This window comes from Juglans regia, chromosome 11 (genome assembly GCF_001411555.2).
Source record: "Juglans regia cultivar Chandler chromosome 11, Walnut 2.0, whole genome shotgun sequence".
In the NCBI taxonomy this organism is placed as follows: Eukaryota; Viridiplantae; Streptophyta; class Magnoliopsida; order Fagales; family Juglandaceae; genus Juglans; species Juglans regia.
In genome coordinates, this window is record NC_049911.1 from 3234389 (window position 1) to 3253489 (window position 19101).

Below are 19101 nucleotides of genomic sequence, written 5' to 3' on the forward strand. Positions count from 1 at the left end.
TTCCTATTTATTACGATGTCTATGACAATTTGTCACAATAATATATATATGCAGCTTTGTATTGTATTGGGTGGAATTGATCATAATAATTACAACAATTATGGAATGGTGCTTGCACTGAGACCATAGAATAAGATAAACTTAGGAGGCTATCTAAAATCATTCAAGTGGCCCGGTGCTCATTTTTTTTTATTTTAATTTATTTTTGGATGGTTTGATTAGAAGCTACTCCTAATCTCGTTAAAAAAAGATGGGCAATGGAGATGACCCTTTTACACGTTTGCCATTGTTTTTGGTGCACGCTTCTTTAGAGAAAAATTATATCCTCAATTTAGTGTATATAGAGAACATATATAATAAAATATTTCCGTGACATGATTTGATTTGAAAGATATTTAAGTTATGTAGATGATGTGCTCTATATATCGACTTGTAAATATAATAACTCTTCTCTAAATTATCGACGTGGATAATGGCTAAAATCTAATGGTTATGATAATTTTCTAGGCAAAAAATAATATCTATCGTATAAATTGGAGAGTGCGTAATTAAATATCAATTATTTAAATATCATACAAGAGCTTTAGAGAGCTAAACAAAGTTCAGTACAAGATACACACAAAGTGCAGTAAACTTTTGATCATAGTAAAGCCACATATATAGCTTGTTCTCTTTAGATCTTGTAGTTTCAGATTAGATGAGATCAGCTCCAACTCCATCCACTTAAATTTACTGCTCCACAAGTTAATACATATGTACCAGAGTAAAACTGATCATATGGCAGCCCCAATATTTTCAAAACAGTTTGAAAATCAAGCCCCCATGAGTTGCAAAGAATGGAGCAAACACCAAGGACTCGACAGCCATGAGCTTGATGAGGATGTTGAGTGATGGACCAGATGTGTCCTTGAGAGGATCTCCGATTGTGTCGCCTATGACAGCCGCCTTGTGAGCGTCTGAACCCTTAGGACCTAGTGATTTAGCATGTTCATTCACACCAGCCTGCCAGAACCAACATCAGAGTTCCTCCCAAAATTTGAGTGCAAAATGTAATCTTATCATGAAGTATATATAGCATGGTAGAGCAGAGAGAAATATCAGACCAAAAGTTGAAAGAGGAAAGAACATACCTCTATGTATTTCTTTGCATTATCCCATGCTCCACCTGTGTTGGAAGCTGAGATGGCAACCTACAAACAAAAACACGGTAGAATATTCGTCAAATACAAGCATTCATCAGTCAATTGTGGTTATGGATTCTGATTCTTAGGCAGTGGTTTACTGGTTACTTGGTAATGATTGTATAAAGATGCATTAATAAATGCCTGAAAGCTATTCCTTTTTGCATAAGGGTGATAAGGAAGGTGGACTAAGACAAACAAATTCCAATATAGTAGGAGAATTTGATTTTATAGCTTACCTGTACACCAGAAACAAGTGAACCGGCCAGAACCCCAGCAAGAGTCTCCACTCCAAAGATGGTGCCAGCAATAAGTGGTGTGAGCATGACTAAAGCACCGGGTGGGATCATTTCCCTTAGTGAAGCATCGGTAGAGATCTTGACACAAGTTGCATAGTCTGGTTTTGCCAGTCCTTCCATAAGGCCAGGAATAGAATTGAACTGCCGGCGAACTTCTTCAACCATTTTGAGAGCTGCACTTCCAACACTCTTCATTGTCATGGCTGAAAACCAGTATGGAAGCATGGCTCCCACAATCAACCCAATAAAGACCTTTGGAGTCAACACATCAACGGTCTTGATACCTGCCCTGCTCACATAGGCACCAAACAAAGCTAGGGAAACAAGAGCAGCCGATCCAATAGCAAAACCCTGATACAGAAAGGCATACCATGTAAAAAATCTCATAGAGCTTGACTCGAGATATGAAAATGGAGTCAGGTCCTATGGAAATCCCAAGAGTTGAAGTTATGAGATAAACACTCTGTAAGCAAGAGCATAAGGACATATAAGATCATGATCATCAATTACAAGCATCGGAAATATAACATATTAGTTTCTTGTCATCCCTTTTTTCTTTACTTAAAGGTGATACCAGCTTGTGTACTTTTTTTCTTTAGAAGGACAGCAACGACTCCTAAATGAGTTGAATAGCTAACCATGTATACCAACGTCTTTAGCATCGTGCTGATGCTCTAGTTATAACATGCTGCTCCAACTTAATCAGAAAGTATAGAGCCTGGAAAGAAAATACCTTGCCAATAGCAGCAGTGGTATTTCCAGCAGCATCTAAAGCATCTGTTCTTTCGCGTATCTTATGGCTCATACCAGCCATTTCTGCAATTCCACCGGCATTGTCACTTATGGGGCCATAAGCATCTATTGCTAGACCAGTGGCAATGGTGCTGAGCATTCCTAAAGCAGCCACAGAAATTCCATACATTGCAGCGAAGCTAAAGCTCACATAAATGGCAATGGCAATGGAAAAGATGGGAATGATGACAGATTTGTATCCCAGTGCCAAACCAAAAATCACATTTGTAGCAGCACCCGTCCTGCAAGAATCTGCCACATCCCGCACTGGACTGCAATATTTGAACATGGTAATAAGCATCACATTTGTAAGTTGTTGGTACAATACATACAAATATAATCAGAAGCATTCATGTTTTGGGTAACACACCCAAGGAAAGTGCATAGTGGTGAAATCCCTCAGATTGGACAAGGTCATTTAAAATCATTAGATGGTTAGTGATCTCTTTTACAGTTTTAAATAGAAGGAACAGGTCACAAAGTGATGTAGGGATCACAGAGTTACCAACTTGTCATAAAATTATTTTCTAATTGAAAGTTTCCTTAAAAACTTAACAATTTTGACATTTCATTTTGATTCTGTGCCACTATGGGTGAACCTACAGCCCGTTACAGATTTTATGGACTGTGATGATAATTTCATTACGTCAAAAAAAAAATTTGGGGATATTTGACTCAAAATTTGTGATTTCTTTTATGGATCCAAATCCGAAATGGTCATGCAATATAAAAGTTGGAATGCCACATTTCTGCAGCAGAGGCTGGAAAAAGATCCAATTATCATCACTACATGTATATGTATTAATGTTAATATTATGAGCAGCACTGCAGCAGTGCTGAAGACCAGAAGAAACTAAGCACTGAATTTTAAATCTGCGAAAGATCACTCACCTATAAGCATTGCTGGTATAATATTCTGTAGTGTACCCAATAGCAAGTCCAGCCCACAAGCCAATGGCAACGCAGAAGAAAATGTGCCTGAATCAATTTAATTTAATAAACCAGTCAAAACCTCTTGAGAAACAAACCGATTATGCCAAAGGACAGAAGAAGGGGGGAGGCATACCAATTCTTTACAGCCTTCTCAGCCCCAAAATCATAAAGAGTAAATTCTGATGGCAAAGCAAAGAAGTTGACCACGGCAATACCAGCAGTCATCAAGACAGTTGAGATAAGAAGTTGTCTCTTCAAGGATGGTTCAATCTCACTCACATTCTTGATCTCAAAAAGATCAGTTGCAAAAAGTGTTGTTGCTAAGCAAACAACAATCCCCATTGAGCTTATAATTAGAGGATAAGACATTGCGGTGTAGTCAAGAGAGACACCAAAAGATGATATTGATGCAACAAAGAGTGCTGCACAAGATGACTCAGCATAAGACCCAAACAGATCAGAACCCATTCCAGCAATGTCTCCTACATTATCACCCACGTTGTCCGCAATAACCTAAAAGAAGTAACATAAGATATCTTTAAACCAACCAATATGTACTGTACTGAGTTTGATGTACAGGTAAGGAATCTGGATCTATATGCCTCTGGAACTTTGGAAATTATGGCTACGGACAGATTCACGAATGGACGTGAGGGTAGGAAAATAAATGTGTTAGGAACTAAGAAAAAAGTAATGTGTTTACTCTTCACTCACTCTCAGATTCTGTTAATTATATCTGATTTTTAAATCTGTTGGCGAACAAAAACCATGCATGTAACAATCACATAATATGGATTCAGAAATAAGTGAAGACACGTAGAGATGTGGAGGCTTTGACCATAATCAGTAAAACAAAAGAGGAGAAAAAAGGAAATTACAGCTGGGTTTCTTGGATCATCTTCAGGGATATTCTTCTCAACTTTTCCTACAAGGTCAGCACCAACATCAGCAGCTTTTGTATATATACCTCCTCCAACTCTTCCAAAAAGTGCCATTGAAGAACCTCCAAGTCCATAACCAGTAATAGATTCATAAAGCCCTTCCCAGTCATCTTCATAATACTGCTTGAATAGATTGATGGTGACCCACAGCACCAAAAGGCCATTGGCAGCAAGAAGGAAACCCATTACAGCACCAGAGCGAAAAGCTGTAATGAAAGCCTTACCAACACCTTTCCTCGCCTCTAGAGTGGTTCTAGCATTGGCATAGGTAGCAATCTTCATCCCAAGAAAACCAGAAAGAACTGAGGTAAGAGCCCCGAGCAAGAATGCAACAGTGGTAAAGAAGGCATTGGCCAAAGCTGGTTTACAATAATTCCCTGTATTGTAAGTGCAAGGTTCACTTTCGGTGCTGAAGCCCTTGACTGAACCCAGGAAAAGGAAAATGATGACACCAAATACTCCCATGAAGATACCAAGATATCTATACTCAGTAAACAGAAACGAGGTGGCCCCTGGAAACATGAGACAGATCAAAATGATGTCAAATAGTATGTAGATAAGGTGACAAACATCATCCTGTTCTCCAAAATTCAGACCAATCCATACTCTTACAATGACTAAAAATTGAAGATCAGTACCGGATTCTACCTGCATCGATTATACTGGCATGTTACTGGAGTGGATTAACATAAAAAGCGTCCAAACTCCAGAGTATAGTATTATGTTTGAGATAAGATTACAATAGCGAATCAACATATCTCATATATATCATAAAATTACAGAACTTCCACGAGTGCCTTTCTCTTTTTAGGTTTACTCAAACAAGGTTCCCATTTGCATCTAGCTCCATGCATGCCTCTCGGGTATCCGTACATCCAGTGGTACTGTTTTTAAGTACTTTCTATTAAAATTTAAAGTTAAATAAAATATAAATAAAATATTATTTTTTAATATTATTATCATTTTAAAATTTAAAAAAATTAAATTATTTATTATAATTTATGTAAAAATTTTAAAAAATTATAATAATAAAATAAGATGATAAGCCACCTAATTGTGCCTCTCAAGCGTATTTATTATATCATTTTGAAACTTCAATTTTTGAGAGAGAGAGAACCCAAAAAATTTCAAAAGTTGGGTGTAGAACAAATTAGACAGTGGACCATCATTATCATTAACATAAAAAAAGAAGACAAATTAGGAAATTTCCTCCCGACAGGAATATATATGTACCGATTTTTTAAGAATTTTTTGGGAGCCATCTTGTGGGTATACATACATATATATATATATATATATATATTTGAAATTATGAATTGTGGTATATAGAAACTTCACACTCTTATACATCATTTAAAAATATATGAGTTTATTTTTTTATTCTCATATTTCATATTTCAAGATATGAATTAATATGAAGATAAAAAAATAAAATCATATATTTTTAAGTGATGTGTAGAATGTAAAGTTTATGTCTAAAATATATATATATATATATATATATATAAATATATATCAACCAAATGAAAGTGTACGTAATTGCCTGACCTGCTCTGCTCCGATGGTACCTAATATTATGGTATTTAAGCTAACTTGATAGTTTCACTTCCAAATAAAAAAAAAAAAAAACTATATATTCAGTTAGCCCGTAAAAGCGAGCACCCACAAATATTAGAAGACCCCATGTTCTTAATAAAGAAGCTAAAAAAACATGATTAACATCAAGATCCTTTCAAATTTTCATCTTAAGTGTGAGATAGATACATTCATAGAGTGAGTCTTACAATATTTATTATTTGTTTAATGTTATCCAAAGTATTTAAATGAATAATATTTAATATTGTAGGACCAACTTCACGCCTCTATCTCAACCAATGAATCTGCCTACTGGTTGCCAGACTATTAGGAAAAAACCACTTTAGAAGTCAGTTATATGTCAATTACAGTGGACAAGCTGAGATAGGATAAAAATCTTGGTGCTTTTAAAATAGGAGTAGAATAAGAAACTATACAAAATTTTTATCCGATGTCATCTCATTTTATTCTCAAATATAATTTAAATATAAAATTTTTAAATTAATCTTTATAATTTTTTTAAATTTTTAAATAAAAAATAAAAAACAATTTAAATTTTTTCAAATTTCTAAATAAAAATAATATTATTAAAATATTTTAATTTTATAATATTTTTTATTCAACCTTTTATCTCTAATTTTTTAAAATTTAAAAATTATTCAATTCAAACTATCTAATTATTATTTATAAATTATTTTATTACTATTCATAAAATTATTACTCATCTCATTTCGAAAACAATACAATTACGTACTAACCTCTCTCTTTCTTTTCTTCGTCAGTACCATAACATGCTGAAACCCAACATCATCATCCTCAATTCAATAACAAAATCATGACATAGAAATTAAATTTAAAAAAAAAAAAAAAACATTCGATATCTTTGGCCCATAAAAAACAGCACAAAGAATAACAAGCACCAAAAGCAAAACACAGACCTCAACCTTCAAGCTGAGCTAAACAATAACATGAATCAATTGCCAGTCCAGGAAAAGGTAAATAACCTTAGAGAGAGAGTGTGTGTGAGTGAGAGAGCTTACCGACAGAAATGGCATTCTGAATTTCAGCACACTTGATAGAAGCCTCAAGACCGTCTACACCCTCCTCAAACTCTGCTTCATCAATCAGGCTGCCTTTATATTCATGATCATAATCATCAGAATCACCAGACACCCTGACCTTGGAGACCAAGAACCACTGAAGCAAAGCAAACCCAATCCCAATCAAAGCAGCCGCAGGTATCAGAACCTGCGTAACTTCCTCACACATCACACCCATAGCGCAAAAACCAACACTACTTGCTGATATCTGACTACTTTTCTTGACCAATGTAGCAAAAACCAGTAGTACGTACTGGGTCTTGAAGTACTGCAGCCTCTCTCTCTCTCTGAGATCCAAACCTATTGATCTAGAAAGTACATTATCCTTCTAGCTTCATGAATTATCCCAGCGGCCTCTTTTTTTTTTCTTTTTTTCTTTTTTTTTGTCCTGATCATATATATCCGAGTGGCCTTGCATGGCCTTGTGAATGAATGAACAGTATGACTTTGAATGGCTGTTGGGTGTAGCAAACTGGTTGTTTTGATTAACGGGTAGGAGTTCTGTCTGTCAGTGCAGTCTTTATCCAGTGGGATTATTTAATTTATTTGCCTATGAAGGATTGGTAAGCAATCTTCCATGATAAAAGAGATACATATATTTGATATATATACATATATATATTTATTCATTATTTTAATTTTTATCATCTTTTTATTATTTTATAATATATTATTAAATAAGAAATTTATAAATAAAATATAATATATAATCTTTAATTATCTAATATTATATTATAAAAAAATAATAAAAATTACGATGACGAATAACATTACACTATATATATATATATATATATATATATATATATATCCAGAAGCTGCATATCATGTCTTCTATGATTTATTATTTGATGCAAAAAAAAGATGTCCAATGAATTACAAAACCACAGCATTTACTGCATTTTTATTATGCTAGCTTATAAGCTACGTACTCTCGATCAACTAGCTACGTACGTCAAAGTCCAATCGATCGCTTTCTTTGTGATGTTGAGGCTGCTGCACGCCATGCCACGCCACGCCACGCCACGACGGCATGCATATAATGATCATTGCCATTGACAGGATCGACCTACGTACTTAACAATTTCCCGGGCCGGGAGTAGTTGATCAACTACTACCATACCTAACAGTTAATAAGAAAATTCAACACTACTACTACTGAATCACATTAATATTAATTTATCAGTATAGTCGACTGTTATGTATACTTCAAAAATTTGATGTACAGTTATTTTTATCGACTCTTTATATGCTTTACTAGTGATTAATTACATTATTTTTTTTAATATAAAATAATTATTTTGATCAATCACGTTAATAGAATTTGTAAAAAATATATAAAAATAATTGTATGTAGCAGAACTCTTAATATTAATATATTCTAAAAAAAATAATTTAAATTCTTTATAATGATTTATATATAGCCTAGTTTTGCCTAATATTAAAGAATCCATATTGACTACGGCTGGCCTATTACTTGTACAACCCATCACAAATTGGGGACATCACAAAAAATGTTTTTAATCACTGGCGTTTAACTTTTTATTATTTAACTTGATGTAATTGAGACTGTCCGTTTGTATCGAGTTTTTTCTCGGCCCGGTCCAACTTTTGGAATATGGTTTCCATATGGTTTTTGCCTCGGAAAAAACCACATTATCTACCCGACCCTACCCCGCTTGGGTGGGTGGATTGCCCCCGAGCCGTCCGCCCAATCTAGACCAAAATCTGTTTTTCACTTCAAAGTTACATATATTACTATAAAATTTGAAAGTCTAAAATATATAAAATTAAATGTTATCTCTAAATATAAGTAAACCTAAAAAATTTTCTAACTAATAATTCTAACCTATTATAAAGTAGTATAAACTATTATACATTAATATAAAAGTTAATCTAAAAATATTATAAATGTTCAAATAGTTTGAATGAATCACAATGCTACAACAATTGACATACATTGAAAAAAGGTAATAAAGGTAACAATATAATTGTTAACATAAGTATAAACTACAAATAATTAATCAACAAACTAATTATGGTGTATCAAAATCAAACTATCAATGTGCGCCCGATGTAGATTGAGATGAAGTCTCTTTTTCCTAAGCTGTCCCTATAATAATTTAATTTAAAATTAGATTTCTCATATAAATATAACACAATTTATTATAAGCAAAAACAAATAATGATTTAAGAGCGATTACCACTTCCAATAATTGGTGTAGGGGTAGGTGTAGAGGCAGGTGTACGGGTTAGGGTAGGTCTAGGGGAGGTAGCACTAATACTAGTGTTTAGAGTTGATGCACAATCATCATTATCCATGACTTTGACAAACAATCAAGTACCAGACTTGATTTTTAAAATCACACAAAAATTAAAAATCATACAAAAATCACACAATCAAGTTTGGGGTTTCAAATTTAGTTCGGATTGAGATCTTAGCATAGATTGCGGTTTTAATTTTGAAACCCCATAATAGATTAGGTTAGGGGTTTCAAATTGAACCTATAACCTAATTTAGGGTTTCAATATGAAATCCTAACATAAATTGAAGTTTCGGATTGAAAGCGTAAACTAATTTAAGGAAATGCTTCCTCAAAATCAAACAACAAGATCTAACCTAATCATAGAATCCAACTCCACAACATTCAAACACACAATCCCATTCTCCATCGAAGACAATTCCATCTTCCATTGAAAATATAAAACAATTTGGATTTCAGAATTTCAAAGAACTTAGAGCTTTGAGATACTTACAAGGTGAGTTGGAGAGAAAATAAATTTGGCGACAGTGATGGCATGATTGAGTGAGAGAGTTGAGAGAGAGATACGGGGAAGGGATGATTAAACCTATAATCAAATGACACCGAAATTTATTATAAAACTTAATTTTTTTAATATATATATGGGTCGGGCCGATGCCCAACTCGGTCCCCGCCCCCCCCATCTATAGAATGGGTAGTTGCCTGCCCATCCACCTAGGGCTAGATACCAGGCATACTGAAAGTGACGAGGGAGACGAAAGCAGAGATCTTTAAGCTAGAGGCAAATAATCCAACACCTGCGCCGACTGAGTCATTGACTTTGCTTAATGAAAAATGGATTCTCGCGTTAGTTATCTATTTTGTTTCGTGACAATATGTTAGGATACGAAGAAAATAAGAATCAAAAGTCCTAATCTTATCCACTTAACCTCATATGCCCGTTTGAGTTGGTCTTTTGAATGAACTAGCTAGTGTAGTCTCTTGATGGAATTATCCACGATATTACAGCTGCTTGCCTATAATCTTCTTGTAGTTGGAGTCTCACGTGTGATGAAATCTCAAGGCCAGTAATAATAAGAAATTAATCTAACGTTATTTGTGCCAAACATTAAGATCATGTTATCTTCCGCCTCTCTAGGTTCACTTGGAGTTGATTGCAAAATCCGATACAATTCGGGTATCTGAATTTTCAAATTTCAAAAATCTTCATGATAATTATAACTTGGATTAATCAGAGCGAATACCCGTCCGGGTGGCCATTCTTAATATTTTCATTAAGATAACTATCTCAACCAATCTCATCTCATCTCATTTTTTTTTTCTAAATATCACTCACACAAATATTTTTTAATTTTAAATTTTCAACTTTTTCATCTAATTGTTACCTAATAATTACAACTTTACTAAACTTTTAAATAAAACACAAAAAATAATTCTACTTTTTCAAATTTCAAAAGAAAAATAATATTAAAAAATAATATTATAATAATATTTTAACTTTATAATATTTTTATTTAATTTTTTATCTCTTATTTCTCAAAATTCAATAAAACATCTTAATTCAAATCATTTTATTATTATTCACATATTTTTCATTTTATTTCTTCTCAACATTCAAAGTGTTCATCAAGCTAGCCTCTCTTTGGTAGGTGACTAACTATGTTGCCTAGTTCAAATCCAGCCCAAAAGTTTTGACATTTTAAATTGATAGTCAGTGCCCGAACCGTCAAACCCATACTTACTTGACATGAACCTCAGGTATATACTCTAATAGACATACAACAACGGCGTCTCAATCATTTCCTGTTTATACTTTATCAGTTTATCCCATCTTTACGAGTCTGTATGGCGCTCCTACAAGCAACATTCACCAATATTGAATAAACCACAAAAGATGGACTTGTTATATTTTCTGTAGGCTATCACCAATATACATCAGCCCTGATCTACCTCGGATTTCCAACGAATCTGTCAAAGCAGTGTCCCTGATTACTTGCAGATGAATCAGTCCCCTTTTTCACTTTACAGAATATTGAGTGAGAAAAACAATGCAAAACTATCATACAATTGTCCCAACCACTTCATCTCAGCTCACCCATATGCCAATTATACAATATCTAACTATAACATACAATTGTCCAAGTAGACAGATATTTAACAACAGAAAAAGAAGCTTAGCAATTACATTTGACAAAAATGTGCACAAAGTGGCAGAGTAACAAACTCTGCATTTCGTAGGTACTTGAGACTTCATGCCCCAAAAAATGGGAAAGAACAGAAAATTATATTGATATAGAAAACTGATCCGATGGTCATGAATTAAACTTTCAAATGAGAAAAGAGAGCTCATGATATCAATAATCTCATCATAACCTCTTTATGCATATGAATTCACTTGCCACAACCTCTTCAAAAGCCGCTTTGGGAAAAGTGATGCCTAAATGAAGAGGTTTGGAATCTTTTTTGTGACGGCTGACGGAGGGGAGTGATGGCGAGGCAAACACTGCAATTGCAACAGACGGGATTCCACTTGAAGTCCTCACCTTTTGCTTTTAGCAATGGACCTTTTACGTATAACACAGTCTGGCGATAGAAAGGGGGAGATACTAACCCCATAAGTATTAACTGGCTATACTTGACACCAACCAGAAAGCATCATATCCATGTAAAAAACTTCCATTTGCAACTCAGAAAACGAAAATGTCTAATCTAATATTTTCTCACCTGAATGTTGCAAGAATCTTCTAGAGCCGAAGAGGCCCATGCCAAAGACAACAACGCCATTTTAATATTATTGCTGCAATGCCTGGCTGGGCCATAGAGGTAGAGGTGCTTGAAACATGATAGGAAGACCAGTAACAGGGTGCTCAAACGATAAGCTCTCCGCATGAAGTTCATGGCCATCATAAGTTCTCCCTTTCCACTCATAGACACCTTCATATTTCACATCCCCTCTGATGGAAATTCCAAGATATTGACAATGTAAGCGAATTTGATGTGTTCTTCCACTTCGAGGATAAGCTCTTACCAATATCTCATCCTTCTTTATACCGCTGTCTATTACAGCTCTCTCTTCAACTACAATAGTATTTTCTTCATCTTTCCTAAATTCAGATGGCTCTTTGAAGCTCCCTTGTCCATTTATTGATAATACTTCAAATGATGTTTCCATGTCTCTGACTACTGATCCACCCGGTAGCATCCGACCAACATCTGATGCAGCATAAACACGCCAGACCCCAAACTTTGACCTGCCATGACCTGATTTAATGGTTATTTTTTCCCATTTTGGAGCTGGACCAACGCAGTGAGCAATGTATGTTTTGGTAACCTTGTGATTAGTGAATGCTTGGACAAGCTTAGAAGCTACTTTGTGGGACTTTGTTATCAGCATAACCCCACTGGTGTCACGATCAAGTCGGTTAGCAAGATGAAGCTCTGGAGACTTGATCTTGGTCCCTGACATTGAAACATTTTAATTTGGTTCCATATTCAAGAAATGGCTGACTTTTAAGCTATCAGAAAGCAATATTGATCTTCCGTCTTTATTATAGAATTTTCAGAATTTGCACATCCAATCAACTTTATGGCTTGCAGCTTACAGAATATCATAGACATCAGATGGCATGCCTAGCGACTTGAAACGTCTAATATTCAGAATGGTCCCATTTACAGCAAGCTCTGATCAGGTTAGGTTGCCTTGTGACTTAAAACATCTAATATTCGGAATAATCTCATTTACGAAAAGCTCAGTATAAGTTCTATGAATTGAAACCCTATGCAAATGAAGAGATCTTTAGATACCCCATACAGCTTTCCCAAAAAGCACACATGAAAGAGTTCATTTTTTGTCCAGCTATTTCACAATTGGTCATTTATGGGATTTCCTTCAAATCAATCTACAACTTTTTCTTGCAGATGAACTCAAGTAATTTCCAAATATATTAAGGAAACTCATTTTATCCAGAAGCAAACTCGAAATGCAGCCTAGCATTCAAAAGAAATTGTCCAAGTCAATCGAATTCTATCAAGCATCGAATTACTCTGTACTGTCAACTTCTTGTATATGATAATGGGCAATGGCCTTATATAGAACAGACAAAAAGATAGTGGTTTTGTTTCTCAACAATCAGATACACTTCGATAAAAGAGTTTTCAGTGTGGAAAATTAAAAATCCACACGTACGGTTCAGCAATCTCTCTTGAATTTAGTGAACCTCGAAAACCAAAAGTCAATTTTCTGGGATGTGTACTTTATAGAAATCAATGAAGAAATCAAAGAAGCTTCAAAACCACCCACAAAGGAGGGGGAAAAAAAGAAAGAGAAAAGAGAGAGGAGAAGTTAAGCAGACCTTCACTGAGTCGTCCACCAGACTCGGCCGCGTCACAGAGAAGTTGAGGGACGGAGGCCAACACGCTCTCACAGTAGATCCCCTTGGGCTTGTTCACTGCAATGAGCCACTCGTCCTCGTACACCACATGGGTTCTTGAGAGAGCAAAGAGACTGGACTTGGAGGAGGCAGACTCGGCTCTGCGGAGCTCTACGCTCTTGGAGATGGGAGGCAGTGGGGGAGAGAGTGGCACAGGGTAATTTTGTGGGGTTTGGAGGGTGTTTACAGAAGTGGGTTTTGTTGGGTCGGGTTGGTTAGACATGGCGGGGGCGGCGGTTGTCACGCAGCTGAGAGGGAAGAGAGGTTTGGGGAACCTCGAGAGGAAGATCGTGGTGGAGGGTAAGGGTTGAAGACAGGAAGGGAGTCGCATTTGCAGATTTCACTTCTTCGAAGAATTAATTGTAGTGGCGACTTTTCGGAGTTCTAAAAGCGAAGCGACGATTTGTTTTTTAATTCTGTTTCCGAGGCCTCAAATAGTCAAATATATGGAAAACTAAACACGTCGTCGTTTCATGGGCAGTCTAAACCCTGAGGCTGAGAGCACCTCTTCATACCTCCGACATAAACCCTAATACTTCAATCCATCAAAATAGAAAACAGAGAAATTCAATTTTGTGTTCCCCAATTCGTCTTCCAAATCCAAAAAAAAGAAAAAAAAAATGTCGTTTCTCGCTTTCAGAAAATCATTTAGAAGATCCATAAATTCCATCTATAATCGTAGAATTTCCTTCCTATTCTCGTCTGGGTCTCCAATTTCACACGAAACCACAGAAACCCCATCTGGGCCTTTCCGATTCTCGCATTCAGTATCAGAAAACCATATTTCACCATCTGGGTCTCCCATTAACAGGCATGGGTCTCACCAAATTCCCCTCCCTTCAACACCTTCGGTGTCTAAGAAGCCTATTTCAGCTTCCGGGTCTCCCATTTTCCGGCACGAATTTTCTGGGTTTTGCTCTCGTGCAATTCCAAGCAGCAAGAACCCTTGTCAATTTCACCAAAATCCATCGATTTTGACGCCATTTCAATATTTTTGTACTAAAGCTGCTGTGCAGCACTCAACTGCTGACGGGCTCACAGTGGAGGGAATTGTAGCTAGTAATTGGACAATTCTTGATGAGACTGAGAGTGATTGGAAAAGTCATGCTGCTGCCATTGCTCAATCCATTCATCTAATCAAGAAGCGGTTGAAGGTATAAAAAACTTAAGCTGATGGCAATTATTGAATCTAATCCTTGATTTATATTTTAACACTCCACTCATTCTCAACATGTAAATATGGAATCGAAATGGGGTAAAGTATCAGGTTCAAACACACTACTCTTGTACCATTTAAAATCACTATCTATCTCAAAACTTAAGTGGACGACCGGTAATGAATTCAATCATTTCATCTATATTCTAACGATGTTGAAAGTTCAATCATTCTTGGATTCTCTATACTGAGGTCTGCTACAGTCTTGTATTGTTATTTGAGTGATTTTTCTTTTAGTTTGAAATAATCTTTCTGATCATAAGAGGTAAATCAAGAACGAGTTTGAGTTTCCCTGCTGTGCCTTTTGACTGTGTTTCAATTTCAGAAAAAAAATCTGAATTGACTTCTGTTATTCGTCAAAAGCAGACTATAAGAAAAGGTTAAGCTTAATTTTGTATATACATTGAGATTCTCCCTAGGTCATTTGTACTTGTTTTGGACTGTTTTTCAGTTGATTCTAGACTGTGATGTATAATTTTGCTTTACTTCTCTGATTAACAAGTTTTGATGTTGGATTTGTATGACCTATTTCATGGCAATGTGATTTCTTTTCCTGTGTATGTTGGCAGTGGAAAAAATTGGTGGTCAGGTTGGATTTGTTATCAATGCAGCTGAATAAGCCAGATATTTGGGATGATCCTGTGCATGCAGGGAAGATAAGTCGTGAACATGGTTCACTCATGGGTAAAATGAAAGCGGTGAGGGCATTTGAGCGAGAGCTGCTAGAGCATATTGACATGATTAACCTTGCCCGTGAAGAGAATGATCCAGAGATGGAATTGGTGGGCACTTCCTTTATCTAGGCATGTGTGTTCATTCTGTTTTATGATTTTGAACAATTTTGCAAAACTCGATCCTTTCTTTCTGATGGTTTTACATAATTATATGGCACGTATAGAGTAGTTTTGTCAAAACTTTGGTGAGAACCTAATTCTTTTTTCTTTGTATAAGTAAAAGTAAAATGTTATTAATAGAAATAGGCGTAGCCAAGTACACATGGAGTATGCCTAAATACCACTAAGCACTGATGAGAACCTAATTCAGTGTGCAATGTGAATAATTTCCTAGAAATTGGCCTTGTTTTAGTTGTCTTGAAGAGTAACTAAGATTGATAGGTGTGGGGGTGTGTGTGTCTATGGACAAGACAAGAAGATTGTCATAAATTTAGCTTTTTTGGAGCAAACTAAATGGCTATTGTTAGGTTTTTGGATGTTGAATCCTGTGTACTTGGGCTTTGCCTTCTCTTATGAATTTTTGATAGGTAATCAAGAAGTTTTATTCATTAAAAGTAGGCAAAGGCCACATAGACAGGAAGTATACATGAGAAGTACCTAACTAGAGTTTACAACTGAAAGTAGAAATCATGGACATTTATCCCATTACAAAGAATGGCCCCTACCCATAAGAACAATGATTTAAAAAAGAAAACTTTAAGCTCCTCCATTGTTCTCTTGCAATCTTCGAAGCTTCTATCATTTCTTTCCGCCAAATACATCAACACATACATATAGGAACCATTCTCCAGATTGTTGCTACTTGTGAATTACCTTGGAGGCCTCTCCGGCTTGCTAGGAAATCCTCCAGTCGAAGAGGCATGACCCATGATAGTCCAATTCCTGCAAAGAAAGCATTCCACATGGTTTTGGTCACCTCGCAATGTAAAAGCAAATGATCTACAGATTCACCATTCTTCTAACACATGCAACTCCAGTCCAACACCATTACCCAATGTTTCCTTAAATTTTTTTTGGAGAGAATCTTGTCCAATGATGTTGTCTAGACGAAGTGTGCTGCTTTTGAAGGAGCTTTCGTCTGTCATATACTCTTCCATGGGAACATGGTCTTTCCATGGCTCGTTAGAACTTGATAAAACAATCTGACAGTGAATCTACCTTTCTTGGAGGGGCTTCAGTTCATCTTATCTATAGTACCCAAGGTCATGCTTACGGAATACAATGTCGCATAGAACTCTGAGATAGCCTCCAACTCCCAATTTTGGGCTGCCCTAATGGAATCTACATTCCATTAGGGGGAGCCACTAAAAAAAATCAAGAGATCAGCTATCGCTGCATCTTTTGCTCATGCGAGCTCAAAAATGGTAGGGAAGGTGTCTTGGAGGCTTTGTTGACTGCACCATTTGTTATACCAAAATCTAACACGAGAGCCGTTGTCCATCACAATATGTTCATGTCTTCGGAAGATCTCTCAATGTCTCCTAATGTCTTGCCTTCTCTTATGAATAAAACTTATTGATTACCTATAAAAAAAATGTTTTTTGGATGTTGAATCCTATTGTTAATGTTCAACCTTTTCTTTTAAAGCACAATGTACGCTTGGAGATATTTTCTTATAATCTAGATACTAACTTTATACATGTTGCTTGCCTTCTCTTTGCAGGAATCATTGAAAGCTTTGCTTAGGATGAGAAGGAATTCAAAAGAGAAAGAGCTTCAAGCTATGTTATCTGGGGAGCAGGATTCTTGCTCTTGTTACATAGAGGTTATTTTTATTTAGTGTAACAATACCCTCTTAAGTTCATTTCATGTTTCTGTACCAAATTTCCATGCGTCTTCAAGTCCCCTCTCTGCATCCTGATATCATGAGATTTTACCTCAGTTCATATCTATATAGTTGTTTCTTCTCCTTGTTTACTGGTAACAATACTGTGCTTGTATGTCCACCACATAGGTTCAAGCTGGAGCTGGTGGTACTGAGAGCATGGATTGGGCAGCAATGGTCATGCAGATGTATAAAATGTGGGCTCAGCGACGTGGATATAAAGTCACCGTGGTGGATGAAATGTCTGGTGAGATTGCCGGAATCAAGGTTCATCTACTTATCAGTTTTTTCTCACCCTTATTTTCAATTATATTTATTTTTCATTATGTATACTTACCCTGTAAAGAAGGAAATCAGTACGAAACTATTTGAAGCAACCTAACTGTTCTATTATTCAACAGTTGATAATGCTGCCGTATGCTTCTTTGTGAATTTAAATGTCTGTCAAGCCTGTTCGGTGGTCTGCATGTTAGTCTTTGCTAGGCGCTATTGTTTAAACTCAAGTAGTATTCTGATTTTAATTTTATCTGCACTTTCAGCGAGCAACAATCAAGGTGGATGGTGAATATGCTTTTGGATATGCCAAAGCAGAAGTAGGAGTGCACAGGTTGGTACGAATCTCACCATTTGACAGTAATAAGCGTCGACATACTTCATTTGCTGCTGTTGCTGTAATTCCAATATCGGGTGATGGATCTACCCATGTACAAATTAATGACTCTGATCTCCGTATTGAGCGATTTCGTGCTGGGGGAGCTGGTGGCCAGCATGTTAATACGACTGAGAGTGCTGTGAGGATAGTTCACATTCCTACAGGACTTTCTGCCACTTGTCAAAATGAAAGGTACGAAATTTGCCTGTGAAGAAGGGTTTTTTTAAAGAAAAAAAAAAATATATATTAACTGTACCTTCCTGCTTTAGTTTCCTTTTTTTTTGTGGATTTCGAAGTCTCAATTCCAAAAGATACAATATTGTTTTGAACACAGATCACAACATCAAAACAAGGCTTCAGCAATGGCCGTCCTTCAGTCTCGAGTGGACCAGCTTGAGATGGCTCGCCAGGCTCAGATGAATGCGCAACATACACAATCTCTCACTGACATTACTTGGGGCAGCCAGATCCGTAGTTATGTGCTTCATGTATGCAATAAGACCTTTTTTCATTAACTTGTTTGGTACCATTGACCATGTAAGCATCACTTAACTTCCATTAAAATTTGCAATGCAGCCTTACCGCATGGTTAAAGATCTCCGAACCAGCTATGAAGTTTCGGATCCTGATTCTGTCCTAGAAGGAGATCTGGATGGATTCATCCTGAGCTATTTATCAGCTTCCTTGGATAAAGATGAAGATGGTCGGTGAATTTAGTTGCTGGATTTCTTTGGCATCGTGCATATTGTCAGCAGAGCTAAGTCCGTGCATGCTTGGGCATCCGATAATTAGCGGCCAGATCTTGACTAGCAAGACAATCAGCTACAACGACATCCGGGTGGTTCAGGCGTGGGATTTTGATTGTCGTTGAGAAAGAATACAGTTGAATTTAGAGAGGTTTCCATCTGTAGCTAAAACAGCTCTAGCAACATCAGTTTATAGGTTTACTTTTACGTAATTCTTTTGTGTTTAAATATTTTCCTCTCTGTAATGTCTGAAAACTGATATGCCTGTCTTCACATACAAATATGACATGATGTAAGATTATACATTGTTGTTAAAGCAGGCCTTGTCATAGAGTGCATGCATGTTGATAAAATTTAATGGTGAGATTTAGGCTGTGTTTGGATGTTAAATTGAATTGAAATGATAAAATATT

At 36.1% G+C, this 19101-nt stretch overlaps 3 protein-coding genes across 4 annotated transcripts; 1 reads left to right on the plus strand and 2 right to left on the minus strand.

Moving 5' to 3' along the window:
• Positions 1–522: 522 nt before the first annotated feature.
• On the minus strand, positions 523–7328 carry LOC109019074 (pyrophosphate-energized vacuolar membrane proton pump-like). The gene is made up of 8 exons (XM_035695701.1): positions 6762–7328; positions 4084–4658; positions 3339–3718; positions 3164–3250; positions 2214–2544; positions 1421–1831; positions 1131–1190; positions 523–1002 (listed from the first exon to the last, which is right to left on the minus strand). Exons 1-8 carry the CDS (start codon positions 6997–6999, stop codon positions 796–798), a joined length of 2289 nt encoding a protein of 762 aa, XP_035551594.1. The 5' UTR covers positions 7000–7328; the 3' UTR covers positions 523–795.
• A 3910-nt stretch (positions 7329–11238) lies between these two features.
• LOC109011020 (RNA pseudouridine synthase 1-like) lies at positions 11239–13952 on the minus strand. Of its 2 annotated transcripts, XR_004802812.1 has the most exons (3): positions 13438–13936; positions 11810–12544; positions 11239–11668 (listed from the first exon to the last, which is right to left on the minus strand). XR_004802812.1 is itself a non-coding variant. In XM_035695703.1 (2 exons), the coding sequence occupies exons 1-2, from the start codon at positions 13844–13846 to the stop codon at positions 11877–11879; spliced, it is 1077 nt and encodes a 358-aa protein (XP_035551596.1). In that variant the 5' UTR covers positions 13847–13952; the 3' UTR covers positions 11239–11876. The 2 variants fall into 2 exon arrangements, 1 of the variants encoding a protein (XP_035551596.1); XM_035695703.1 differs by having other exon boundaries at positions 11239–12544; positions 13438–13952.
• Positions 13953–14030: 78 nt separating this feature from the next.
• On the plus strand, positions 14031–19078 carry LOC109011021 (peptide chain release factor PrfB2, chloroplastic-like). The gene is made up of 7 exons (XM_035695702.1): positions 14031–14669; positions 15301–15513; positions 17129–17230; positions 17420–17557; positions 17830–18134; positions 18277–18430; positions 18519–19078. Exons 1-7 carry the CDS (start codon positions 14136–14138, stop codon positions 18651–18653), a joined length of 1581 nt encoding a protein of 526 aa, XP_035551595.1. The 5' UTR covers positions 14031–14135; the 3' UTR covers positions 18654–19078.
• The last annotated feature ends 23 nt before the right edge of the window (positions 19079–19101 follow it).